Source organism: Lonchura striata, chromosome 21, assembly GCF_050655825.1.
Source record: "Lonchura striata isolate lonStrDom1 chromosome 21, ASM5065582v1, whole genome shotgun sequence".
In the NCBI taxonomy this organism is placed as follows: domain Eukaryota; kingdom Metazoa; phylum Chordata; class Aves; order Passeriformes; family Estrildidae; genus Lonchura; species Lonchura striata.
In genome coordinates this window covers 2073309-2100791 of record NC_140723.1, presented here as the reverse complement: position 1 = coordinate 2100791, position 27483 = coordinate 2073309, and the positions used below count along the sequence as shown (strand labels likewise).

The following is a 27483-nucleotide window of genomic DNA, read 5'->3' as shown; positions in this document are numbered from 1 at the left end:
ATAATTCTTACCCTGTTTATGCATCAGCTTTTTACAGCCTCTATTTGCAATTTTAATTAACGCTGTGGTGGGGCAGGACCATTAGACAAGGGCAGCACAGGAGCTGCAGGGCTGGGAAATGAGAAAAAGAAAAATTGCCCCGAGCTGAGGCAGGGAATAAAAATTAAAAAAAAAAATATCAATACAATAAAAATAAAAATCCCCAGGAGCAGAATCTTGTGTTGAAATGAGTTGGTTTCAGGGACACTTTATATCAACCCAAGCCTTGGGCTACACCCAAAATAAACCAAAATGGTCACTTTGGCTTCTTCCACAGCTAAAAAATATTCTTTTTAAAATTTTAAATTTAAAATTTAATTTAATTTTAAAATATTATTTTCACTTCTTCCACAGCTAAAAATAAAGAGAAGCTGAGACCTCATTGCTTCTTAGTGAAAAATACTCACGTATATCATTAATGGAGGATTTATTTAATTAAAATTGTCCAGGACTGGGATTTGGGAGAATTCCCAAGGATGGGGAATGCTGTGTTTGGAATGAGGAGCTGGATCCTTCCAGGATCTGTAATTCCATTTTTCCATTCTGGGTATTGATCCATTATCCAGGTCGAGTCCATGCTAATGTCTGGGAATATTGATAATATTAATATTGACATAATATGAATATGGACAGCTAATAACTGGGAATATTGATAATTTTAATATTTACATAATAGTAATATTGACAGCTTTATCCAGGACTGGGATTTGGGAGAATTCCCAAGCACTGCACTCCACAGAATTCCTGCTGCCTGCAGGAATCCCGTGACCATCCAGGCCACTGATGCTTTCACGTGGACTCTGAATTTTAACCTGAATTTTAACGTAATTTTAACCTGAATTTTAACATGATTTTGACCTGACTTTTGACGTGATTCTGACCTGAATTCTGACCTGAATTTTGACCTTATTTTGACCTGAATTTTAATGTGATTTTGACCTGAATTTTAACGTGATTTTGACCTGAATTTTAACGTGATTTTGACCTGAATTTTGACTCGGTTTTGACCCGAATTTAGACCTGATTTTAACCTTAATTTACCTGAATTTAGCCCTGATTTTACCCTGATTTTGTCCTGAATTTAACCCAATTTAACCCAATATCCTGCATCTTTGGCGCAGCTCCCTGCACTCCCCATCTCCGCTCCCGCTCAGATCCCGGGATTTTGGCGGGACGCTTCGGAGAAGCCGCTGGCATTGGTGTAACTGTGTTTTCCTCTGTTGGCAGCTGGTGCTGGCTGAGAGCTCCCACTCGGACACGGGCTCGCAGTGCACCGAGAGCCACGCGGAGCTGCCGCCGGCGCTGGAGAGGACGGGCGGCATCGGCGACTCCCGGCCCCCCTCCTTCCAGTGAGTCCAGCCACCGCTCCGTCCCGATTTATCCCATTTCGTGATCAATTCCTCATTCCCATCTATGCCCCGCCCTCATTTCCCTGCCTGCTGCAAGCCAAGGGTTTGTTGTTGTGGTTAGAAAAATCAAATATCGAGGAATTAAAAGCGGGATGGGAATGAAGTTTCCCTGTCATTGTTAGAATGAATATTTATCCAATATAAAATATTAATCCAAAGTATCTCAATTTCCCAGCCCCCATCATTCCAGTGATTCCCATTTATTTATCAAATTCTCATTCCCATCTATTTCCCACCCTCATTTCCCATCCATCTCCCACCTTGGCTGCTGCAAGCCAAGTCTTTGTTCTTGTGGTTAGAAAAATCAAATACCGAGGAATTAAAAGTGCGATGGGAATGAAAAGCCTTCGTCATTGTTAGAGTGAGATACTTATCCAATATGAAATATTTATCCAAAGTATCTCATTTTCCCAGCCCCCATCATTCCAGTAATTCCCATTGATTTATCAATTTCCCTGCAAGCCAGCTGTTTGTTGTTGCAGTTGTAAAAATCAAATATCGAGGAATTAAAAGTGCGATGGGAATGAAGTTTCCCTGTCATTGTTAGAGCGAGATATTTATCCAATATGAAATATTTATCCAAAATATCTCATTTTCCCACCCTTCATCATTCCAGTAAGCCCAAATTCCCATTGATTTATCAAATTCATTCCCATCTATTTCCCACCCTCATTTCTTTTCCTTCTGTAAGCCAAGTGTTTGTTGTGGTTAGAAAAATCAAATATCAAGGAATTAAAAGTGGGATGGGGATCAAGTTTTCCTGTCATTGTTAGAGCGAGATATTTATCCAACATATTTATCCAATATGAAATATTTATCCAATACATCCCATTTTCCCACCCTTTGTCATTCCAGTAAGCCCCAATTCCCATTGATTTATCAATTTCATTTTCCCATCTATTTCTCACCTTCATTTCCCTTCCTGCTGCAAGCCAAGTGTTTGTTGTTGTGGTTATAAAAATCAAATATTGAGGAATTAAAAGCAGGATGGGAATGAAGTTTCCCTGTCATTGTTAGAATGAATATTTATCCAATATAAAATATTTATCCAAAATATCTCATTTTCCCAGCCCCCATCATTCCAGTAATTTCCATTGATTTATCAATTTCCCACCCTCATTTCCCTGCAAGCCAGCTGTTTGTTGTTGTGGTTATAAAAGTCAAATATTGAGGAATTAAAAGTGCGATGGGAATGAAGTTTCCCTGTCATTGTTAGAGTTAAATATTTATCCGATATAAAATATTTATCCAAAGTATCTCAATTTCCCAGCCCCCGATCATTCCAGTGATTCCCACTGATCCCAGTAATTCCCATTTATTTATCAAATTCTCATTCCCATCTATTCCCCACCCTCGTTTCCCTTCCTGCTGCAAGCAAAGTGTTTGATTTTTATAAAAATCAAATATCAAGGAATAAAAGGAGTGATAGGACTGAAAAACCCCCGTCATTGTTAGAGTGAAATATTTATTCAAAATATCTCATTTTCCAGCCTGCTGTGGATGAGTTAAGTAGGGAGGGAGCCCAAAATGCTTTTTGTAGTGTATGGCTGACAAGTGATTAGTGTGTTCTGTTAATTAGGGAGGGTGCAGAGCCAGCTGGAGCTGGAGGGGGAGCTTCCACAAGGGATAATTCCTGCTCCAGCTGTGCGTGGCCAGGCTGGGAGTAGCTGCTTTGATATTGTTCTTTCCTCTTCCTGATCCAAGGGCTATCCTTAGGATGCCTTCATTTTCCAGGGAATTTCCAGCAGGAAAAAATTCCTCCTTCCACCAGGAGGATTTAAAACAGAGCTTTGTGCTCCTAGGCTGTGTTTGGAAAAGGAAATTTGCTTTTTTTTTCTGTTTTTTTCTATTCTTTTTCCTTTTTTTTCCATTTTTCCCCATTTTTTTTTCCTTTTTTTTCCCCATTTTTTTTGGGATGGTTGTTGCCTGGATGAGCCCTCAGTGTTGTGAATATTAAAAAAAAACACCTTTTAGAGGGGACAAGAAATCCTGGGAAATCCTGAGAGTGCCTTGCAAGGGCTGTGCTGCCCTCCTGTGTTCTGATCTGTCAAAAAAATAAAACCAGTTTTTTAGTTTTATGTCTTTCCTGACCTAAACCTGCCTGCAACAGCTGCCAGCTCGAGCTTTGTTTAAAAAGATAATTAGCTGGTAATTAACCACGAGGTTTGTGGGTCCAGTACCCTGCTGGTCCTCCTGCTTCTTCCAGAATATTTCAAATATTGAATAGAAAATGTGGCAATACTCCAAATTTATTGTCTTATAATTGTCCTAAATTTTATCACTAATTATATTACTATTTTTAACCATTTTATTAGTATTAAACTTTGAAAATTTGAACAACCAAGTGATTGGCGTTTTTCACAGAAAGAGAAAGCAATTTTTATTTCTGCTCCTTGTTTTTCCCATGTGGAATGTGTATAAATGAGAAAATATATTAAAATAAATTATATTGATTACTATTTACTGATAGAATGTTTTAAAATTTATAAATATTAGCAATATATTATAAATGAATAAATATATTAAAATAAGGTATATTTATTGATTATTATTTATTTATTAAATACATTAAAATTATAAATATTATCAATATATTATAAATTAGTAAATTTATTAAAAGAAATTGTATGTATTGATTATTATTTATTGAATTAATATATTAAAATGATAAATATTCTCAATATATTGTAAATATATTTTAAATTATCAATATATATAATATCTAACATTATGTTATATATTAATATGTAGAATATCTAATAAAAATTCCCGTTTTGGAGGCAGCTTTGGCTTCTCAGGAGTGGGAATTGGAGCAGGAGTCAGCAGATGGTGCTGCTGCCATGGCCAGCAGTGACCTGAGCCAGGTGTCCCTGTCCCCTTTTCCTGCTCGGCGACCCCTGGAAATCAAGGCTACTTATTTAACTTACTTAGAGTATTATTTATATTTTCTTATAAATTTAATATATTTATGTTTATTTGCTTATAACTACAATGTTTATCCGCCTGTCTGCCCTGGGGTGCTCTACCCCTCAAGTGGTTTCAGGTTCACTTTTCCCCCCTGAGGTGATTTTTGAGTTCCCTTTTCACCCCTCACTCCTCAGGTGGTTTTTTGGGTGTCTTTTCACCCTGAGGTGATTTTTGGGTTCTCTTTTTACCCCTGAGATGGTTTGTGGGTTCTCTTTTCACCCTAAGGTGATTTTTGGGTTCTCTTTTCATCCTGAGGTGTTTTTGGGGTTCGTTGTTCACTCCTCAGGTGTTTTTTAGGTTCTTTTTACCCCTCAGGTGGTTTTGGGCTCTGTTTTTACCCCTCAGGTGATTTTTGGGTTCTCTTTTTACCCCTCAGGTGATTTTTGGGTTCTGTTTTCCCCCTGAGGTGGTTTGTGGGTTCTCTGTTCACCCCTCAGGTGTTTTTCAGGTTCTCTTTCCCCCCATAAGATGGTTTTGGGGTTCTCTTTTCCCCCTGAGGTGATTTTGGTTTCTCTTTTCGCTCCTGAGGTGTTTTTTAGGTTCTCTTTCCCCCTGAGGTGTTTTTTAGGCTCTCTTTCCCCCCTTCAGGTGTTTTTTAGGCTCTTTCCCCCCTTCGGGTGTTTTTTAGGTTCTTTTTGTGCCCCCGAGGTGGTTTTTTTGTGTCCCAGCAGCCTGGGCCGCCTTGCAGCGCTCCTCCTCCGAGCAGTTCCGTACCTTTAGCACCAACCTGCTCCCAGCTCCAACCTCCCTGTCTGGGAAAAAATAAAAAAAAAAAAAGGAGAATAATTCAGAATTGTCCCCGTGTGTTCTGTGACAGCCCCAACGCTGCCAGCAGCAGGGACGGCCTGGACAACGAGACGGGAACCGAGTCCGTGGTCAGCCACCGGCGCGAGCGGCACCGGCGCCGGAACCGCGAGGGCCACGAGGACGGTGAGATCCTCATCCTCATCCTCATCCTCATCCTCATCCTCATCCTCATCCTCCTCCTCCTCCTCCTCCTCATCCTCCTCCTCCTCCTCCTCCTCCTCCTCCTCCTCCTCCTCCTCATCCTCCTCCTCATCCTCCTCCTCATCCTCCTCCTCATCCTCCTCCTCCTCCTCATCCTCCTCCTCATCCTCCTCCTCATCCTCCTCCTCATCCTCCTCCTCATCCTCCTCCTCATCCTCCTCCTCCTCCTCATCCCCATCCTCATCCTCATCCTCCCCCTTGGGACTTTCTCGCGGGGCTCTGAAGGTCAGGGTGACCCCAAAAGATCAAAAAGAGTTTTGCTTCCCTAGCCCAGCTCAAGGAGCCTGGAGTTCTGATTGTGCTTTCAAGGTTATTTCTTCTCACCTAAACATTCTTTCTCTGATCTGCCGAGCTCTGCCTAGCAAGGAGGCCATAGCCATCTGCCCTGAGCAGATATATATATAGTTTTTGAGTATATAATCCCACATTTTATACTCAAAGCTACGTGTTTATGTTTACAATTTATTGCCAATTTGCATCGCCCATGTTAGACTGTGAATCTCTACCTTAAACCAATAGAAAAGTGTCACCATCACAACCAAGACATGGAGGACAAAACAAAGGAGAAGGAGGTCAGGATACGCCCAAATTCCTCCAACTTGTACCCCCTCAACCCCATGCTAAAAATCCCAAAGTTCTACTTTTTCACCCTGTATTAGTTCAACTATCACGCTACTAAAACCCTTGTGGCTTGTAATTCCTCATAAAAAATGGACAGTTTTTTTCCATGAGCTAAAATCGAAGCCACAGGTGTTTTTTACTTCATTCCAGGGTCTGGAGCTAGCCAGGGCAGCCAGAGGGATGTCCTGGGTTCCAGCACCCCCTTCCCAATCTTCCTCACCTCTCTCAGAGCAACAACTCCTCCTCCTCCACAAAAAGAGACTTGTGGCTGCATTCCTGCCTGCTTTCAGGGACTCTTTATTATTGTTAATGGAATAAGTTGATAATTGCTCTGAAAGTCTTTGAAGCTCGGTGCTTTTCCGAGAAATGCTTCACGATGAAGTGGCAGAGAAATTGGTTTTGACAATATGCAGAATTTTCTGTCCATGAGAAGATGAATAGCTTGGCTGTTGATTTCTCAAGGTTTGGATCAGATGTGGTGTTTTCTGCTGGTGTAACAGAGGCTCTGAAGATTTTTTTTTTATAACTAAATGCACCCCAAGTGCACCTGTAAAATGCAGAACTCCATCTCTTGCCTCTGGTCTGTACATCAAAGGAAGCTTGGGTTTTTCATTCATTGCCAGACAAGAATTTCCAGGCTTAATTAAGAATTAATAGGTGCCACCCATTGTGTGTAAAATGGTCCAGAACTTGGAGTACTTGGGCCCAAGAAATGCCATCATTGCCTTTATTCACAGCTCCACCCAGCAAAGCATTTGCCTCCAGTTAGAACCTCAGAAATCAGATTTTTACTGAGGGATTCTGTTCATTTAACCCTTCCAGAGTGTCACTGATGAGGAGTGAGTGGAAATCCCTCAGTGGGATTTCTCAGGGAGCTGCCAGTGCATGATCCTGACTGCGGATTCCTCTGGGAGCTGACAGAAAGTGGCAGAATCCTGTCACAGTGTTGATTAAAAACTTGTTGCAGGAAGAGTGTGAAAAGGGGAGTTGTTTTAAGCATTAAATCAGTGCCAGTGCATATTTTGCTCTGGGTATTTGTGGCATAAGAGCTGGTGTTGGTGGGTGGAATTGTTTGAGCACTGGAGTTTCTGCCTGGAGTGGTCTGAAACCGATGAATGCATTTCCCTTGGGAAGGAAATGGGATAAAATTTCCTCCTTTTACCATAGCCCAGGCAAGAACCTGTCACAAACATTACTGTTCTCTGAATTCAGGCCTTCTGCCTGCAGCAGGTGAGTTCTGTTAGTGTGCATACAGCAAGGAGAACTGCTTTAAAAGACATTATTTAATGTCCAGGGTGTTTCTGTGGTCATAACAATATTTCATTTAGCAATAACAACATAACAGCACCAGGAGTGTGTTGTTTTCAGTGGAAAGCAAGTCTAAAATGCACAGTTCAGCTCTGTGTCCTGAATTGCCACTTGACAACACTAAAAGAAGAGAAATACCCTAATCCTGGGAAGGATTTTAAGGCCTTTTCCTAATAATGATTACAGGATCACTCTTTCCTTGCACCTGCAAGTCTTGTCTGGGATGGAAGATGGGGGAACAGCCCTAGGAAAAGGGGGACAGGGATATGGAAAGGGCTGTGACACCTGGATCCAGCTATTCCAGGGCCAGCAGCTGTGCTGGGAAAATCCTCCTTTCCCTGCAGGAAGCAGGAAATGCAGTGAGAGTGTTTGATGTGCTCCTGCAGGGACTCGTTTGGATAATGCCCAAATTACAGCCCTGGTGCTTGGCAGAGGGGCAGGATGAGGGAACTCCTGGAGCTCTGTGTTACTCACAGCTTTGTGCCAGGGGATTTATTCCAGAGGCACGGGAACAGCTCAGCCAGCTGGACAAATTGGAACTGTTTGGTACAAAGAATCACCCACCCTGGCAAAGAGGATTTCCCTGGGTTCCCTCAAGGGAAAGGAGTTCTTGTTCCACAAGAAAACAGGAGCAGGGTGTTCCAGCTTTCATTTCAAACGGGTGAAATGAGAAAAGGTGTGAAGGAGCCATTTGGGAGCAGGGAAGCACTGAGCTGAAACCTGAACAGGTCAAACAGGCTGAGTCCAGAGCACTGGGATTGAGAGGTTCCACAGAATGAAGGTTGGGAAAACCCCAGGGAAGAAAAGGAACACTAAAAAAAAAGATTTTCTGTGCTACTCTCCATTTTAATTTACAAAACTTGCTTCCTAATTTTATTGGAAAACCTTACCAGCTTTCAGCCTGGGTTTGAACTGCAACAAGATCTGTGGAGAGGTTTGGTTTGGTTGCTGGGGTGCTGGTGAATTCCACCAATTTCCCTTAAATTGTATTCCTGTTTTAAAGTGCTGAATCTCCATATGTGCTTGTATATTTTCTGATTTTAAAATAATCCCCACAAAGGTGGTAGCTTGAGGAACGTACTAAAACTTCTTTTTTGGAGCTGTGTGAAATTACAAATACAAACACCAAGAAAACCTCGAGGAAAACTGATCTGGGGAAAAAAAATCAAGATATTAGAGCTCCCCCTTTTCTCTCTTCAAGCAACAAAAGTCCTCATTGCTTTGGGAGGTTGGCAAAGTCTTATTAAGTGAAAGTGGAGTGAGGATGTTAATTAGGGTGGTGGGAGGTTGTGGGGACCCCTGGCTGGGAGGAACAAAGCTCCCGTGTCAGTTTGCTGAGGAGCAGTGAGAAAAAGGGGACTGTGGAAGCTCTAATTAGGGAGGTAATTAAGGGACAAGAGGGGATTTTTTGGGTGTTGAGGAATGTTTTATAGCTGCTGCTCAGTTTCTGACAAGTCTGCAGATGTCAAGTGTGGACACTGAGGTTTCAACACCCACTTTGCTGTGGGGTGAACTTAACTCTTGTGCAGCCAGCTGAGAAATGCCTGTGCCTGGAGGACTCTTCATGTGGGCAGGCTCCCAGATCCCAAAAGTTTGGGAAGAGGAGCTGCTGCAGATTTCCCCTTGCTGCTGCAGTATTTGGACTGCAATTTTTGACTGCAGGAGGGCTGGAACTGGAAAACAGCTGGGATGGGAATGTTGAGCCTGATTGGGGTGGAGGGATTTGGGGCTGTTGGAGGATCCAAAGAACTTCAATCCCAAATTATGGGATGTGCCCATAAGGCAGGAGTGGACAATCCCATTATCCTTCTCTGTTGAAGCAGCAGGGACTGAGCCCTGCACCCAGCAGGGTTCTAAGTCTTTATTGAGGAATCAATAACTCATTTCCTAAAAAATGGGAAAGAGCTTTGGGAGGGGTTGGGAGGGTTTTGTTCTCCCTCCTGACTGGCAGCTTGGCCCTTCTGTCTGAGCCACCCTTGATGCCTTGTGTAGACTGTCCCAGAACAGAGACTAGAAAGAGTTCCAGAATAAATCAGAGATTTATTAAAGGATCTCCTCATGGATCCACCTCGGGCAGCACAAGAGCTAAAGAATAAATCAGGGATTTATTAAAGGATCTCCTCATGGATCCACCTCGGGCAGCACAAGAGCTAAAGAATAAATCAGGGATTTATTAAAGGATCTCCTCATGGATCCACCTCGGGCAGCACAAGGGCCCAGCCAGGGCTGCACCTAAGTTGGACAAAAATGGTCCCAAAAAATGGATGATTGGTCACAAAATGATCAGTTCTGCTCAATTTGCACCTTGGAGTTCATTGTCCCATTCCAGCTCCAGCCCAGGCAGTCCCATCCTGCTTGTTTTTCTCTCTCCAGCCCACGCTGTTGGTGCTCCTGGGCTGAGATTTGGATCATTTGTCCTTGGTGCCCAGCTGGAGCAGGAATTGTTTTGTCTCCCTGCTCTGTGAAGAGTAAAATTTTATAACTAAAAATCTTACAACCTTCTAAACCATACCATAACAATTTAAACCAAACATCCCCTCATGGGAAGCTCAGAGCCTCACACTAAAGCAGCAGAGAATGTGAAAAATAGAAAAGCCAAAACCTGAGGCATCAGTAGAGAATCTGAAAAAAAGAAAAGCCAAAACCTGATGCATCAATAGAGAATATGGAAAACAGAAAAAGACAAAACCTGATGCATCAGTAGAGAATCTGAAAAATAAAAAAGCCAAACCTGAGGCATCACCCTCGCCCTGTTCTCTGCTGTGACAGAAGCTCTCCACAGCTGCTGCTCTTCCCTCTCTGCTTCCAGGCTTTGTTTGATTTGCTCTTTGATGTGTTTTTGTCCCTCAGGCAGGACCTTGCTCTTGATAAAAGTCAGGGAGGACACATTTCACCCTCCCAGGCCATGCTTTATTCTCAGCTCTTTGAGGCACTGGAAGGTTTTTGTCACATTGAGCTCTTCACCCTCTAAAGAAGGGACAAGGCAGGGCAGAAAGTCCCTGGTCATTAATGGGGAATAGGCACTGAGCCACGGCAGGGAATGATTGATTCTTCTTTAGACTTAAATTTAAAAATTTGTATATTCCCTGATTTCAAAATAATCCCCACAAAGGCAACGTGGTGGTGGCTTGAGGAACATAAAAAAACTTTTTTTTTTTGGGGGTGTGGGATGCTGCAGATACAAACATCAAGAAAATCCAAAGGGAAACTGAGCTGGAAAAAAAACCCAGGATGTCAGAGCTCCCCTTTTCTCTCTTCAAGTAACAAAAGTCCTTGTTGCTTTGGGAATATTTTATGAGTAAACCCCTTAAAATTATGGTTTGTGAAAGTACTCAATTATAAAAATGGTTTATTGCCCCCAGACAATGCTGGCTAACATTAGAAAAGATTGGGAAAGGGAATTTTATTCGGGCAGGCAAATTGCAAAAAGACTTTATGGATTTAAATGCACACCTTAATTACACAGGAAATATTTATTGTGAGCTCGAGGTTACCTGGTGCTGCTTGGGAGGTAGAAATTAGATTTACTCCATGCCTTGGCTTCCTCTGTTCCTAATTCTGGAAATCTTTAATAAAAAATGAGCATTGCTTTGTCAAATTCCTCTGGTACCTCACTTGAAAAGTTACTTTAATAATTAACTTTCAATATGAATCTGGTATAATTCCTCCTGCAGGCCTTCCTCCCCTGAGCAGGTTTTATATTCTGTAAATAAAGAAAAAAAAAATCCCTTAGGCTTGGGATTTGTGTGTTTGGAGAGGGTGGTTTGAAATCCAAAAGGGTTAAAACAAAAAAATAGATTTAAATCTATCTTTGAAGCCTGTTATGTTGATTTCTTTGCCTTATCAAGCTCAGCCTTTCTTCTTTTAGGGAAAGGAACATTCCTGGTAAAATGGAGCACTTGGAAGTTAAGGATATTTTAATGAAAGGTGCAAGAGGAGTTTGATTTGATGAGGAAAATCCTTAATATCTTTTAAAAAAATGAGCACTTGGAAATTAAGGATATTCTAATGAAAGGCACAGAAGGAGTTTGATTTGATGAGGAAAATCCCTAAAATATCTTCAGAAAAAAATGAGGACTTAGAAATTAAGGATATTTTAATAAAAGGTGCAGCAGGAGTTTGATCAGCTGAGGAAAATCCCTAAAATAAAAGATGAGCACTTGGAAATTAAGAATATTCTAATGAAAGGTGCAAGAGGAGTTTGATTTGATGAGGAAAATTCCTAAAATATCTCTAGAAAAAAAGATGAGCACTTGTAAATTAAGAAGATTTTAATGAAATGTGCAGAAGGAGTTTGCTTTGCTGAGGAAAATCCCTAAAATAAAAGATGAGTACTTGGAAATTCAGGATATTTTAGTGCAAAGTGCAGGAGGAGTTTGATTTGCTGAGGAAAATCCCTAAAATATCGTGGAAAAAGATGAGTCACTGCAGCTTTCAAGTAAATGGCATTTTTGGGAGGGGATTATCTGTGGGAATGTTTGTTCTGACAGCGTTCACACAGCCAGGGATTAATAAAGAAATGTTCTGAAACACCTGAATATCAGGTCCAGGTAAAAGTAGTTTTATGGGTAAAATACTAATAAAATTCATCCAGGAATGATTTTTTTCAGGATTTATGTGCTGCTGGGACTGTCCACGCAAAAGCACATTAAGTTAAAAAGTTTAAAATTTCAAATATTAAAAAATAAAATAACTATGAAAATAAACCAAAAAACTAAAACACATATAATTAAGTATATATATATATATATATATTTCTTTGTTATAACTATGCTGTAACACATTAATATACTATTTAAAGGAGATACTAAAACTACAAACCTGTTTTATCTAACTCAAAACTCGTGACCCTCTCTGAGAGCCCAGCCCCAGGTGGGGTGGGTTGGGTTGGATTGGATTGGATTGGGTTGGATTGGATTGGGTTGGGTTGGGTTTGGTTGGATTGGGTTGGGTTGGATTGGATTGGATTGGATTGGATTGGATTGGGTTGGGTTTGGTTGGATTGGGTTGGATTGGATTGGATTGGATTGGATTGGATTGGATTGGATTGGATTGGATTGGATTGGATTGGGTTGGATTGGGTTGGGTTGGATTGGGTTGGATTGGGTTGGGTTGGATTGGATTGGATTGAGTTGGGTTGGGTTGGATTGGATTGTCCATCAGGCTCAAACAATCCTCACCAAAACCCAACCAAGCATCCCCCCAGGGAAACAATTCTCCAAACACATTCCACATAGGATAAACAAGGAGCAGAAATACAAACTGTGTTCTCTTTCTTCCCTGTCTGCTCCCCTATGAAAAAATCCCGAGTGAGAGAAGACCGTGCCTGCCACAAAGAGAGCAATTTTTGGTTTTTTTTTCCTTTTTAAGGAGACAGAGTGTCACTGTTCCCTCAGCAGGGCCACGTTCCTGCAGCCCTGTGCTGTGACACTGCCTTGGTTGTGCTTTTGCAGCCCCCAGGATCAACGGGCACCCCAAGCTGGAGCGGCACCGGGAGCACCCCCCTGGCTACGACAGCTCCTCCACCGTGCTGAGCAGCGAGCTGGAGTCCAGCAGCTTCATCGACTCCGAGGATGAGGAGCACACCAGCAGGTACAGCCACAGCTCCCGGGCTCCTCCCAACCATCTTCTCTCTTTTTTCTCCTCCTCTTTGTTTGGGGGTTTTTATTTTGGTTTTTTTTCTGTTTTGTTTTGTTTTGTTTTTTTTGTTTGTTTCTTGGGGTTTTTTAAATCTATTTTTTGGTGTTTTTTTGTTTGGCTTTTAGAGTTTTGGGGGTTTTCTTTGTTTGTGGTTTCTTTTTGTTAGTTTGGTTTTTCAGGGTTTTTTTTTTTTGTTTTGATTTGGTTTTTTAGGTTTTTTTTTTTATTAGTTTTGCTCTTTTAGAGCTTTTTTTATGGGTTTTTCTGTTTGTTTTGGTTTGCTTTTTTAGGGCTTTTTTTATGTTGGGTTTTTGTGTTTGTTTTGGGTTTTTGTTGTTTTTGTAGTTTTTTTGTTTGCTTGATTGTGGGTTTTTTTGGCGGGTTTTTGTTTTTAATTTTCCTTTAATTTCTTTTGTGATTTTGATGCCTTGTGAAAGCTACCCTAGGACAGAGGCTGGACAGAGCTAAAGAATAAATCAGGGATTTATTAAAGGATCTCCTCATGGATCCACCTCGGGCAGCACAAGAGCCCAGCCAGGGCTGCACCCAAGATGAACCAAAATGGGCCCAAAAAATGGATGGTTGGTCACAAAATGATCAGTTCTGCTCCATTGGCACCTTGGAGTTCATTGTCCCATTCCAGCTCCAGCCCAGGCAGTCCCATCCTGCTTGTTTTCCTCTCTCCAGCCCACGCTGTTGGTGCTCCTGGGCTGAGATTTGGATCATTTGTCCTTGGTGCCCAGCTGGAGCAGGAATTGTTTTGTCTCTGCTCTGTGCAGAGAGCTCAGCATCCCCTCGTGTGAAGCTCAGAGCCTCACACTAAAGCAGCACAGAATGTGAAAAATAGAAAAGCCAAAACCTGAGACATCAGCAGAGAATGTGAAAAATAGAAAAGCCAAAACATGAGGCATCAATCTGAGCACAGGTCACTCATCAGTGACATCATTGTGTGGAATCACTGCTCAGTTTTTGGGTCCAGGCTCTGAAACCAATATATAAATCTAAAAGTTACATGGATTTTTTTTTTATTTTTTTCTTTAACAAATCTTGAACTCTGTTATTGAGCCCAAACCACTCCTGCAGTTGAAAGCAAAGCTCTGCTCCTCTCCTTTTCGTAGCAAGAATGGCCACATTTCCAGATCAAAGCACTCTGCCTACCTATTTATAAAGCAGTGGTGTGAATATTAAAACAAAATACTGTCAGCACAGATTCCTAATAAGTGTGCACCTCACTGGAGCTCAATTATAAAGGAATTCCTGGCTAATTGCATAGTCTGAGACCTATGAGCAGTTCAGGAATTCATCAAAGTTAATGCTGCTGCAAAGGCAGTCTGGGCTGCCACATATTTGTGGCTTCTTCATTATTTCTTTTTGTGTAGGCAGGGTGTGTGAATTATTCCCTGCTTGAAAAATACCTCTCATTTCAAGACATTTTTGTTATAGCTGAAGATAATTTTCTTTTTCTTTAAGAAGTCTTTAAGCCAATACATTTTGTGGCTTCAAAATACTTGTTTTCATGGAGCTAAAACCAATCTGAAGTATTTTCCTTCCTTTTCCTGGCCACATTTCTCTGGAATATTCTTTCTTTTCCTGGTCACTGGCTCTAGAACTGTTCTTCATCCCAGTGGGCTCTGCAAATCCATTATGGATTTGCCAGAGAGCAGCAGGGTGACAGATCTCTGGTGGGTCACAGGGAGGGATCTGCAGCTCAAAAAGGCAGAATATGGTAATTTTAATAAAACCATGGCATTTTTAATAAAAACAGCAAAAAGCAACTGCTCCTGGAGATCCTGAACCCAGTGCTGTGTTTAAAACATGATCAGATAATGAATCTTGGTAGATCTGTTGGGTCTTGCAGTTGGTCAGGGTTTAAAGACCTCACAATTCTGATTAAAGGCTGAGTCTCCAAAGGGTAACTAAAATTCACACTGGAAATTTAGTCCTGAATTAGTTTCAAGAAGTTATTTTGCAGTCCTAGTGAAGTGCAGGGTGTCCCTGCACATGGCAGGGGTTGGAATAAGCTAAGTTTAAGGTCCCTTCCAACCCAAACCACTCCATGATGAGATATAAAAAAATCACTTCTTTGGGTATTTACCTGTATGGAGGGTTGGTCCTTAACCCTGAATGTGATATAAAAAATAATGAGATATAAAACATCACTTTTCTGGGTATTTACCTGTATGGAGGGTTGGTCATTAACCCTGAATGCGATATAAAAAATAATGAGATATAAAAAAATCACTTTTCTGGGTATTTACCTGTATGGAGGATTGGTCATTAACCCTGAATGTGATATACAAAATGATGAGATATAAAAAAATCACTTTTCTGGGTATTTACCTGTATGGAGGGCTGGTCCTTAACCCTGAATGCACCTTGAGCCTTCCCAAAGCCTTCAGGGCTTTGAGCTCTCCCCCAAAAACTCGAGCCCACAACAACAACAACAATCTGCAGCTGATTTGTTTTTCTTGTAAATAAATGAATAATTGGGGCAGGATTAGCTCAGGGTGGCCACGTCAGAGCAGAGCCAGCAAATCTTTCTGTACGAATAAAATAATACCAAAACTTCCTGAGTCTGACCTGAGCAAGAAAGAAAGAAATTCTTGGAAGCTGCTGCTGCCTTTCCCTCGGGAGATTGGGCAGGAGTTTTTGGCAGAGGGAAGAGCTGCCAGGCCAGCTCGTCAGGAAGAACCACTGGAAGGAATGCTCCAAGGTATGCTGCTGTGTTCCAGGGATGAGGTTCTCAGGCACGGGAGGCTTTGTGCTGGCAGGGAGAAGTTTTCTGTAGAGGCAAATCAGGCAAAGAGCAAATGGAGAAGGTTCCAGAGCTGCTGGAGGCACCAGCCTGGGGACGGAGGGGTCTGAGGGGTGAGTTTGGGTCCTGAGGGACTCATCTGCTGGGGACAGGGGGGTCTGAGGGGTCAGTTTGGTCCCTGAGGGACACATCCCCTGGGGACAGAGGGGTCAGTTTGGTTTGTGACAGCTGATGAGCACGTCCCCTGGGGACAGAGGGGTCTGAGGGGTCAGTTTGGTCCCTGGTGGACACATCAGTGTGGGGACAGAGGGGTCAGTTTGGTCCCTGAGGGACACATCCTCTGGGGACAGAGGGGTCTGAGGGGTCAGTTTGGTCCCTGAGGGACACATCCTCTGGGGACAGAGGGGTCTGAGGGGTCAGTTTGGTCCCTGAGGGACACATCCCCTGGGGACAGAGGGGTTTGAGGGGTGAGTTTGGTCCCTGATGGACACATCCCCTGGGGACCAAGGTGACTTTGGTTCCTGGCAGCTGGTGGGTTTGCTGCAGGAGCTGCTTTGGGAGGAAGGCCGTGCAGGGGGGAGGCACGGAGGCAGGAAATCAGAGGGAAAGGATGTTCAGTCCTGGAAAGGAGGAGGTTGTGAGGCTCAGGATGCTTTTCTGGCTCAGTTTGGTTTTATTTGAACTCAGAGCAGTGGGACAGAGCTGGGTAATTCCCAACCCAAGGAAGTTTGTTTACATTCATTTAAAGAATAATGTCATGTTTAACCTATTCACAGACATTCCAGGACAGTGCAGAGTGACAGTGGGAGCACAGTCATTTATTTACTTTTTTTCTTTTCAAGGTGTTTGACAGTTTTTTTTATAATTTTATTTACAAATCGACTGTTTCTGTTGTTTGCAGATAAGATTTTAAACACAGGTTGATGTAGGCAACGTCACAGTAAAAACAAATTAAAGGTTTAAAAAAGCTGACATCGATAGCTGTAGGATTATTGTCAACAATTGCTGCTCTCAGTTCAATGCAACTAAAAGAATTCACTGCAAAAAATTGTTTATTTATCATTTAAGAAATTGCCATAATTTCTCTTTAAGCCATGTGGATAAGCTTTCTTTAACAAATGTTGCCCTTTTTTTTTCCTGTCCTTTGGAAATTGTACAGTGGAGAAAAAGTTATTACTATTATTATTATTATTACAGTATTTTTTTAAATCTCTTCTGTGGTATTTCTGGGAATTTGTGTTAGAAGTGCAATCAGGGTTTTGAGCAGTAGCTGGTGCATGAAATTAATTGGTAGTGATAATTCCAGATTTGTTTTTCATCTTTATTTGTCTCAAAAGCTCAAATTTACCATCTTGTCTTGCTCATCAGATTGTAATAATAACAACTTTCACCCAGTATTTCTGGAGATGCTTCAGAAAGCAAAATATTCCTCATTAGAGTAGATTTGAGCTGCTTTTTAGCATCCAGATGCTCCCAGAATATTAAGGATTCAGCCAGGATGCATTAGGGCTGTGGATTGAGCAGAAATTACAAGGAGAGATGATGAAATGTGCCACAGCTCCATGAAAATAGGTGTAAAAATGTTCCCGCAGAGCCTTCTGATCATCAGGTTTTTTGAGAGGCTGGTTTAGCTCTGTTTTTCCCCTGAAATCTTTTGTGCCCCCTTGAACTAAACCTGAGCTGGGGCTTTTCATGGAGCTGCTTCTCATCCTTCCATCCCAGCACCCAGCAGAATGGCAAAAATACAACAGGAGCAACGTCACGTCTCACATGTTGTCACCTGCTAGCAGAGGCGCCAAGATTTGCCAAGAAAAGTCTGGTTTTGCTGGTGTCATTTGGGAGAAAAATGCACTTTTAGAGAGCAGGCAGCTTCACTGCAGTGAGCCTTGGCTTTCCTCAGATTCTCCCAAACTGGGAAGTTTTAGCTGAATCCTCGGGTGAGGGAAAAGGAGGAGAAGAAAATGGGAGAGGAAGCAAGAAGGGGGAGAATATTGACAGCAAAATAAAAGAGGAGGTTTTTGTGTCAATCTTTGGTGGATATTGAACAAGCCCAGTTTTGGGAGCCCTGGGTTTGACACCTCCTTAGTTTTTCCTGTGTGAGCTGTTCCACCCACCAGGAGTTATCAAATTTTGGACCTTTTTTTTTTTTTTTTTTTTGGTAAAATCCCACTTCTTGGCTCTTCAGTTCCCCTGGCTGGGAGGGGAAGGAGGAGTGTGTGAGGTTAACATGCCTGAAATAGTTGTGTGAACTCAAGGGGATTCACACCCTCTGAGCAGCTCCAGCACCTCCAGGGCTGATTCTTGATCAAAATATTCCAGGCCAGAGGGGTTTCCTGTGGGCAATTCCTTTTTGGAATTGCTGGCATCAAGTTTTTGAGGTGTTCTCACATTCCTGCATGTGGCTGGAGCATGGAAGGCAGGGATGTGGTAACTGGGGGGAAAGCCTGGCACTGGTTATTCTGTGTTGCATAAGGCTGGATTTTTAATCTTGGTTAATGATGGAGCATTGCTTTGTATTTTTTTTTTTTTTTTGCCATTCTTACATATGAAATAGAAGAGAGATGTTTCTCTTGTGTTACAGTGGTATTTTAATAATCTGGGCTTTGTTCCAGGCTCCTGAAATTAATTTGGGCAAATCCATTTCTGTCTCATTCTACTCTCTGTAAAGTGAGGATGATTAATGCTCCAAACTCTTTAAAGACCTTAAATTTTTATATGTAAAATGTGGCACACTTACGTTCTACAAGTTTGGAAAAAACAGCAAAATAATACTTAACAGAATATGTGAAGATAAATCATATTCACTGTCCCCCGTTACCAATTTCTATTTGATTTCTTTAAATTCAAGCCTTGAATTCTTGATAACAGTGGAAGAAAATACACCACCATGACAGGACTCACAAAAATGATCATTAAGAGTTGCACGCAGACCTGCTCCCAGAGGAAAACAACTGCTAAATTCAATAATAATTAAATTATTAATCTGATCCCTGCTGTCGTTCAGCTGGAATCCTCTCCTGCGCGGTCGGTGTGATTCCCCCTCTGCTGCTGCTGCAGGAATCGGCTCGTTCTGGCAGGAGGAGCAGGAGGCTGAGCCTCTCAGGGCTGACATTTGCTGTCCTTGCCCTCAGGTTGAGCAGCTCCACGGAGCAGAGCACCTCGTCCCGGCTCATCCGCAAGCACAAGCGCCGGAGGAGGAAACAGAGGATGCGGCAGATCGACAGGGTAAGGTCGGCACCAGCATCTCCCAGGGAGGTGAGCTGGGGTTTCTGAGGGGAGCTCTTGACTCAGGAAGGGATCCAGGACACGTCTGTGCCTGTTGAATTCACGGAGAAGGCTCCTTGTGGCTCCAGGCTGGGCTAAATCTCTGCATTTGAAGTTCTGCGGCTCCAAAGTGAAGTTTTCACTTCTGCCTGTCTCCTTTCACTGTTCAGTGATCCCATTTTTTGTCTTTTCCAAGACCAAGCTCTGGAGGAGAGGCTCCATTATGATGTGGGAAGGGGTGTGAGATTCCCTGAGACCTGCACTCTGCTGGGAGGAGAATCCCAAGTTTGTAGGAAATCCCAAATCTTTGCCTTTGCCCTTTCCCGTGCCAGCCCTTGGCAGCAGGATGAGGGTGACCCCACGGACAGACTCCTGAAGTTCCTGTTTGGTTTTCCCATAAATCTCAGTCTCCACACACTAAAGAATGACCTCACACACATCTGATCACAGGATAGTGCTTTAGGAGGTCTTTGATAAGCACCTTTGCATTTCTTTTGGAGACAGGACAGTTTCTCTCCTCTTGCTTCCTGCTGGATCATGTGCTGTTCACTCCTCCCTTTAGGGAGGAGCTGTGGGCAGTAATTCACACTCCACTGGGCACTTCAGGATCCAAATGTTTGCCTGTCAGTCACAGCCAGGAAGCAGAAATAATTCCAGGGGAAGTTCAGTTGAGAAACCTCAGTATAGGAACGTGCTCTGGGTGCTTTTTATCAGACCTTTGGAGAAAGTGCAGATTCTGCTCAGATTTCTTTCCTTAAAGTTTCTAAATGAAGCATAATTTTGAGGAAGCCTCAATAATTTCCAGCTGGCTTTCGATTGGAAACCTGTTAATCAATTCCTGATGAGTTAATCCTCAGCAGTTCTTACTCTGAGCCATTTAAAACCTTGAGACTTTTTCTTGTGTTTTGCAGTCGTCCTCGTTCAGCAGCATCACTGACTCCACCATGTCCCTAAACATCATCACTGTCACACTCAACATGGGTAAGAGGACCAGCCACGTTTTTTATGATGAATTTTAGTTAGTAGAGATGTATTTTGTATTTATCTGCATTCCTAATCCAGAACTGGACCGTTTTCACCAGCAGATCCGTGTTCCTTCCAGGGAAGGAGCTGGAACTCAGGATGTGGAGTTAATGGTGAGGGATTGGGGTAGAAGGGCACTGGAGGTTTGCATTTCTGCTGCTCGTGTGTTTCATTTGTCAGCCAGGCAGAAATGTGCAGGGCTGCCAGCAAATTCAGCACTTTTCAGCAGCACCAAACCCTTCCAGCCTCTCTGACTTGTGGAACAAACATTGCTTAATGTGATCAGAGCTAATTTCCAGGTGTGGACAAGTCTTTTCAGTGCTCTTCCTCTTGCTAGGTTTTTTTTTTTTTAAAGTAACACTGTCTTGGATGAAAAAATCCTGTATTTAGCAGCCTTTCCCTGGAGGTGCCAGACAAATATTCATCATTTAGAGCAGCCTGAGATCATTGCAAGTCAAACCTTGCCCTGCTGAGGTGTTGAGATGTTTCAAAGCTGAAACTGCCTTGTTCTTTGCTATCATTCCAATCACTTTGCCTGCTTTTTTTCCTCTTCCTCACCCTCCCCTTTGTGTCCATCTAGAAAAATACAACTTCCTGGGAATCAGCATTGTGGGGCAGAGCAATGACCGGGGCGATGGTGGCATCTACATTGGCTCCATCATGAAAGGAGGGGCGGTGGCAGCGGACGGGCGCATCGAGCCAGGGGACATGCTGCTGCAGGTGGGTCCCTGTCCCCAAATCCTGCTGCTCTGCTCTGCCATCCCACCAGCCCCACGGGCTGTGGGAACCAGGGAGCAGAATTTTCTCATCTTCAGGGAAACGTGGCCCAAAGATCCCTGAAATCGGTGACTCTTTGTGAGGTGGTCTGAGAAATGACATCTCAAAGGAATGGAAGCAGCCAGCAGGCAGATAAATTGGGGGATTTAATGAAGTAATTAAAACACCTTTAACTTTCCTGCTGCAAAGGCTGAGCTCTGCTCTCTGCACTGTTTCAGGTGAATGATGTCAATTTTGAGAACATGAGCAATGACGATGCCGTTCGGGTTTTACGGGAAATCGTCTCCAAACCAGGGTGAGCACACATCACAAAACCTCCTCCTGTTTATCCTCCATTTATCTTCTTCCCTTTATCCTCCATGTGCAGTTGTTGGAGCTGGGAAAACCTCAGAGAAATCAACATTCTGTTATCCATCAGCATGACTGATCTCAGCTGTGAACTCCTCAGTGTAAATGAGGAATAGGTGAGGTTGGTTCTGGCCAAAACCAACACGAATCGAGGAGTTGCCTGCTTTCAGCAGGGCTGTTTGCTTGTGATGAGTGTTTTAATATCTCAAGAGCTGATCATCCAACACATTTCACCACCAGTGCTCATCATCTGTGCAAAACCAGGAATGTCCTGATGTGCTTCATACTGAAAATATTATAAAGCTTCTCAAAACCATTCTCAGAAAGTACTTGACAACTGCTGGATAGGAATAAATTTGTTTCAAATTGTTCTTGTAACATTTTCAGCTCTGTAGGAAGGTTAAGAGTCATCCTTACCTGTTTTCTTTCTTCCTAGACCTATCAGCCTAACAGTAGCCAAATGCTGGGACCCTACTCCCAGGAGTTATTTCACCATCCCCAGGGGTAAGTACACATTTGGACTCTTCTCTGGGTTCCTGGGAAGCCCCAAAAGTCTGGAATATTTTCACTTATTTTGGCATCTAACAGATTCAACCCATTCAGTTCTTTTATTTGTTTACTTTTGTATTGGGAGCCTGGGGTTCCGCTGCCCATTGAATTCCTGGGAGTTTTTCTCTTGGTTCACATCTTTGGATCAAGCTCCTGACCTTTTGGGAGGTGCTCTTAACCTTTCAATTCATAAAAGGTTTGGAAATAATTACGCCAAGTGTTAAAAATCCTCATTTTCTCACCATGAACTCTTAGAGACAGCTGAGTGTTTTGAAGATGTGGGGGAAGCAGCCAAGATACACATAAAAAAAAATGAAAATGAACTTGTTTTCAGTAGCAGTAAAAGATCTGTGCTCATGTGACAAACACAGCTGCCTCCTGCTGGTGAGGGCTGTGCTGGTGGTACTGGAGCCAGTTTGTTCCCAGTCCACAGAAGATGAGAGTGGCACTGAAGATAAGGGTGGAATAAATGCAAGATTGGAACAGACTGGGGGAGCCCCCTTGAAACCCTTAGGAAAACCAGAAAAACAACAAGAGAACAAGAGAAAACCACTCAGATCTTCCAAAATCTTGGTCTTTTCTGCAAGTTTGACTCCATTTTCTGTGCCTTTTGTCTGGGGCAGACAATGGGACCTCACTCCTGTGAAACCCTTATTCAAGCCAGTATTACCAAAAGAAAACCCCTCAGATCTTTCAAAGTCTTGGTGTTTACTGCAAGTTTTGACCCCGTTTTGCTGTCCCTTTGTGGTGGTACAATCTGTGGGATCTCAACTCATGTGAAACCCTCAGAAAACCAGAGAAACAACAAGAAAACCAAAGAAAAACCCTCAGATCTCTCAAAACCTTGGTGTTTGCTGCATTTCTGACCCCATTTTCTGTCCTTTTATGATGGTGCACACTGTGGGACCTCACTCACACGAAACCCTTGTTAAAAGTGGTATAACCAAGAAAAACCCTCAGATCTCTCAAATCCTTGGTGATTTCTGCATTTCTGACCACATTTGCTGTCCCTTTGTGGTGGTGCCAACTATGGGACCTCACTCCTGTGAAACCCTCAGAAAACCAGAGAAACAACAAGAAGCCTAGAGAAAACCCCTCAGATTTCTCAAAACCTTGGTGTTTGCTGCATTTCTGACCCCATTTTCTGTCCCTTTATGATGATGCACAGTGTGGGACCTCACTCACACGAAACCCTTACTAAAACCAGTATAACAAAAAGAAAACCTCTCAGACCACTCCCAGTCTTGGTGTTTGCTGCATTTCTGACCCCGTTTGCTGTCCCTTTGTGGTGGTACAATCTGTGGGACCTCACTCATGTGAAACCTTCAGAAAACCAGAGAAACAACAAGAAAACCAAAGAAAACCCCTCAGATCTCTCAAAACCTTGGTGTTTGCTGCATTTCTGACCCCATTTTCTTTCCCTTTATGATGCTGTACACTATGGGACCTCACTCACACGAAACCCTTACTAAAAGTGGTATAACCAAGAAAAAACCCCTCAGATCTCTCAAAACCTTGGCGTTTGCTGCATTCCTGACCCCATTCTTTTTGCCTTTTGCTGGCAGCTGAGCCGGTGCGGCCGATCGACCCCGCGGCGTGGATCTCTCATACCACGGCCATGACGGGAGCGTACCCCCGTTACGGTATGAGCCCCTCCATGAGCATCACCACATCTACCAGCTCCTCACTAACAAGCTCAATTCCCGAGTCGGAAAGTAAGTCACCCCCTGGCCAGCCCAGGGCAGGGGGCTGCTCGGGGCCACCAGCGCCCGGCCACGGGCACGGTGACAGCGGCGGCGCCAGCCAAGCCTTGAGTGGTTTCTCACGCTTGGGGAAAGCAGGAAAACCTCTGGCAAAGGTTGGAGGTTGATGTAGAGGTGTTTGGTCAGGGTTCTGTCTCAGGGAGAAGTGGTGGCTGGTGGATTTTAATCATAGGTTCAGGTTTTTTCCATGCAGGTGCATTTGGTTGGTTTTTAATAAATTTCAGCCATAGCGTTCTGGTTTTTTTACTCAGGTGCATTTGGTTGGTTTTTAATAAATCTCAACCATAACGTTCAGGTTTTTTCACTCAGGTGCATTTGGTTGGTTTTTAATAAATCTCAACCATAATGGTTCAAGTTTTTCCATTCAGGTGCATTTTGTTGGTTTTTTAATAAATTTCAACCATAACGTTCAGGTTTTTCCATTCAGGTGCATTTGGTTGGTTTTTAATAAGTTTCAGCCATATCGTTCATGCTTTCAGTTGGGAAATCCTTCCCTGATATTCACATGGAATTCTTTTATATTTTTTTGTGCTTTTTTTTTTTTTTCTAGAGCAAGCTAAAACAAAATTTAACATCCTACATGAAATTACGGTTAGACTTCAATCTTTCTCTTGGTTTGTCAGTCTGTGGCAGTCTAAAAAAGTTCTAAAAGTTCTAAGAATCCATGAAACCAAGAGTTTGCAAGATTCAGAGAGGTTTTTTTTAATTCAGAAGCCTCTCAGAACACTCAAATCACAGAATCTTTTTATTTGGAAGGGACCCACAAGGATCATTGAGTCCAGATCTTAAATGAATGGCCCAGACAGGGATCAAACCCTGTTGCTGTTATTAACACAATGCTCCAACTCCTTATTTTGGAAATTTGTTAAAAGAGTATTATCTCTTTCTTTTATTTAATTCAGAACAACACTTTGAGGATTTTAAAGACCTGTGTGGTATTGGATATAAAATCCCTCAGACTCTATAAGCTGGAATTCCACCTCACCTTGGAGGGAAAGGTTGTTTTTATTTTAATGTAGGTGTTTTTAGACATCAGGCAGCAGCACTGAGGGGAAATAATCTGCAGCAGGAAGCACATGAAGCCCTTTCCTGCTGGCTGCTTTGTCCTGAGATGTGTTTTGAGCCTTTCAGGTACTGCTGGAATCCAATTTCTCTGCTGATTGCTGTCAGACAAGTCTGTCCTCAGCATTCCACTTTGAACAATTCATGTGCCTTGATGCTGTGGTTGGGAAGTGGGGAGCAGGCACCCTCTCAGTCAGATTTGAAAAATAAAGGTATTTGGGAGCAGAACCACATTTCTGGAGACAGCTTCTCATTTCTGTGCCAGTGACTTAAAAGATTTCCTTTCTGGAATGTAAGAGAATAGAGTAACCCTGATTTTTATTGTGACCTCTTCCTTCAGCTCAGTCCTGTGACCTGCCCTGCCCTGGGTCTGGTGAATTTTTAAATTAAGACCAAAATGGGAGCATTTCAGATGCATCTCAGAATTTACCATATTTGTACAGAAATTTTAAAATACAGATTTTCTGTTCATATGCAGATCTCAAGTCTCCAAGAAAATACAATTTATTGCTCCCCAATATTAGTTTGGTGTATTTTTTTTTCCCCAGACATGTTGCTTTTTGCCACTAACCAAACTAACTTAAAGCAAAAGCAAAGTTTTAGCGTTTATTTGAGGTTTGTAAGTATTGAAGCTGCATGCAGAGCTGGTCTGGGATATTTTCATGCATATTGGCAGTGCATGTATGGAAAGAAACATTTTCAGTTTTCATTGTTTCACGCTTGCTGTACCTTTTTTTATCCAAAATTTTTGGGTGGCTGGAAAAGGACAAAAGTGCTTTTGAAAGGTGGGTGATGTGTGGAACTTGGGAGGGGAGGAGGGTTTTGGAATTTCTGCTGGAGAAGGGTCTGGGCTGCAAACACAGATAAAAATGAATTTTCTAGGGCTGGAAGATGGGAGAAGAAGGAGGATTTGACAAATTCAACCTCAACTCTGTTGTGATTTTATTGTAAAAATTGATCAGGAAAGTGTGAAACCTCTGGGGATCCAGTTCTGCCTGTAATGGTGTGAACTGGGAATGGCTGTGGAGGCATTTGGGAGTTTTTTTTTTTTTAATGTTCCACAAAAAAGATTGAGGGCAAAGCAATCCTGGGAGAAGAGGATTGTGAGGGGTTCCTGAGAAGGATTTTTATTAAAAAATCCCTGATTTCTTCTGAGGAGGGAAGATTTCTTTTATCATTTCAATTCTCCCCACTAATGTCCAGATCTTTAAATAAAAAACTGGACATGGATTGAGCCATGGTCATCCTCTTTCTCCATGGAGATGGGTGGTACTCCTGGCAGTGAACCCCAAAAGAAAAAAACCCCAAAAACTTGTCCCACAGAGTTCTCCAGGGGGCTGTTCCTGGGAAATTGGAACTGGAAAATGATGGATCACAAAAATCCCTGGGTTCCCATTCTTGATGCAGAGTGGATCCTGTAGCTGCTCTGGGAAGCCAAGCATTTCTGCCACTAAAAATCTGAAAAATTGCTACAAATTCTGGAATTCACTCCTTGGATGAGGGTGTATTTGGGAACCTTTGTGGTTTTGGGGTGATTTTTTTGTTTTGTTTTGATTTGAGGTTTTTTTAGGGTCTGTTGTGGGGTTTTTTTTTTGGTGAAACTGTATTTTTGTTTCTTCCAAACTGGGAGCTGAGAAGTTCCTTCAGCCTGAGTTCATTTCAAATCAGCCTGTGGCCTCTTTTCCTTTCAGAATTAGAAGAATCTCCCTTAACTGTGAAGAGTGACATGGCTACTATTGTCAAGGTCATGCAGCTGCCAGACTCAGGCCTTGAAATTCGGGACAGGATGTGGTTAAAAATCACCATTTCCAACGCAGTGATAGGTAAGCAGATCCCAGGAATGCTGAGGGGGAAAAAACCCCGGTGATTAAATGGAAACAGGTTCAAAAAACTACCTTTTAACGAGCTTTATTTTCATATCTGTGACCTCTTATATTCCATTTATGGACAGGAAATCTTGTTCGAGCTTGGCTCTCCAGAATTGTTGCACATTTCTCATGCCCACACACAGCTGCTTCTTTAATTCTTTGGTTTTATATCTCAAGTTTTCAGGTGGCTTTAGAGATCTGCCCAAGTTCAGCAGAGCAGCTGGAATTCAACCACACAACCTTAATTAAACCTTTTCATTTGATTTAAAATCACCACAGCCAGTCTGAGCTGTGCTAATATTTAGGAAGTCCAGGCTGTGGTTGCTTTTTGCTGGGGAAAGGGTTGGAACACAGGTATTTTGGCAATATAACATCTTCCTCTTGAGGAAGGTGACTCCCAGAGAAGAGTCAAATCCAGAGAAAAATTCATTTTCACTCTTGCAGCTCAAAGGGGTTGCATGGTGTGTGTAAATAAGAAAATTTTAAAGTAATATTAAAATTAAATTAATATTTAATTAATATTAATTATGAAATAATAATTTTTTCATGTGTGTGTTTAGTGTCAGTGTCCACGTAGGTGTTCAGCAGGCAGTTTGGCTCAGATAATCTAATTTTAGGTTCACATGGCACAGTTTGCCTCAGATAATCCCATTTCAGGTTCAGCCAGCACAGTTTGCCTCAGATAATCCCATGTTAGATGCCCAGATGGCACAATTTGGGTCAGATAATCTTGTTTTAGATGTCCAGATGGCACAGTTTGCCTCAGATAACCCCATTTTAGGTGTTCAGCTGGTATAGTTTGGCTCAGATAATCCCATTTTAGATGTTCAGATGGCACAGTTCGCCTCAGATAACCCCATTTTAGGTATTGAGCTGGCACAGTTTGCCTCAGATGACCCCATTTTAGGTGTTCAGCTGGCATAGTTTGGCTCAGATAATCCCATTTTAGTTGTCCAGCTGGCACAATTTGCCTCAGATAACCCCATTTTAGGTATTGAGCTGGCACAGTTTGCCTCAGATGACCCCATTTTAGGTGTTCAGCTGGCATAGTTTGGCTCAGATAATCCCATTTTAGTTGTCCA

At 42.5% G+C, this 27483-nt stretch overlaps 1 protein-coding gene across 3 annotated transcripts in view; it reads left to right on the top strand.

The window, feature by feature from the left end:
- The window catches only part of DVL1 (dishevelled segment polarity protein 1), a 58373-nt gene that overhangs the window by 22288 nt on the left and 8602 nt on the right, over positions 1–27483 (top strand). For 2 of the 3 annotated variants that reach the window (XM_077788104.2, XM_077788106.2), the window contains exons 3-12: positions 1267–1388; positions 5233–5345; positions 12806–12944; positions 18879–18972; positions 19923–19992; positions 20615–20754; positions 21030–21106; positions 21596–21663; positions 23274–23423; positions 26225–26356. In XM_077788104.2, the coding sequence (XP_077644230.1) occupies positions 1267–1388; positions 5233–5345; positions 12806–12944; positions 18879–18972; positions 19923–19992; positions 20615–20754; positions 21030–21106; positions 21596–21663; positions 23274–23423; positions 26225–26356 (1105 nt within the window). The remainder of the gene's footprint in view (positions 1–1266; positions 1389–5232; positions 5346–12805; positions 12945–18878; positions 18973–19922; positions 19993–20614; positions 20755–21029; positions 21107–21595; positions 21664–23273; positions 23424–26224; positions 26357–27483) is intronic. The other variant, XM_077788105.2, reaches the window with a different exon arrangement.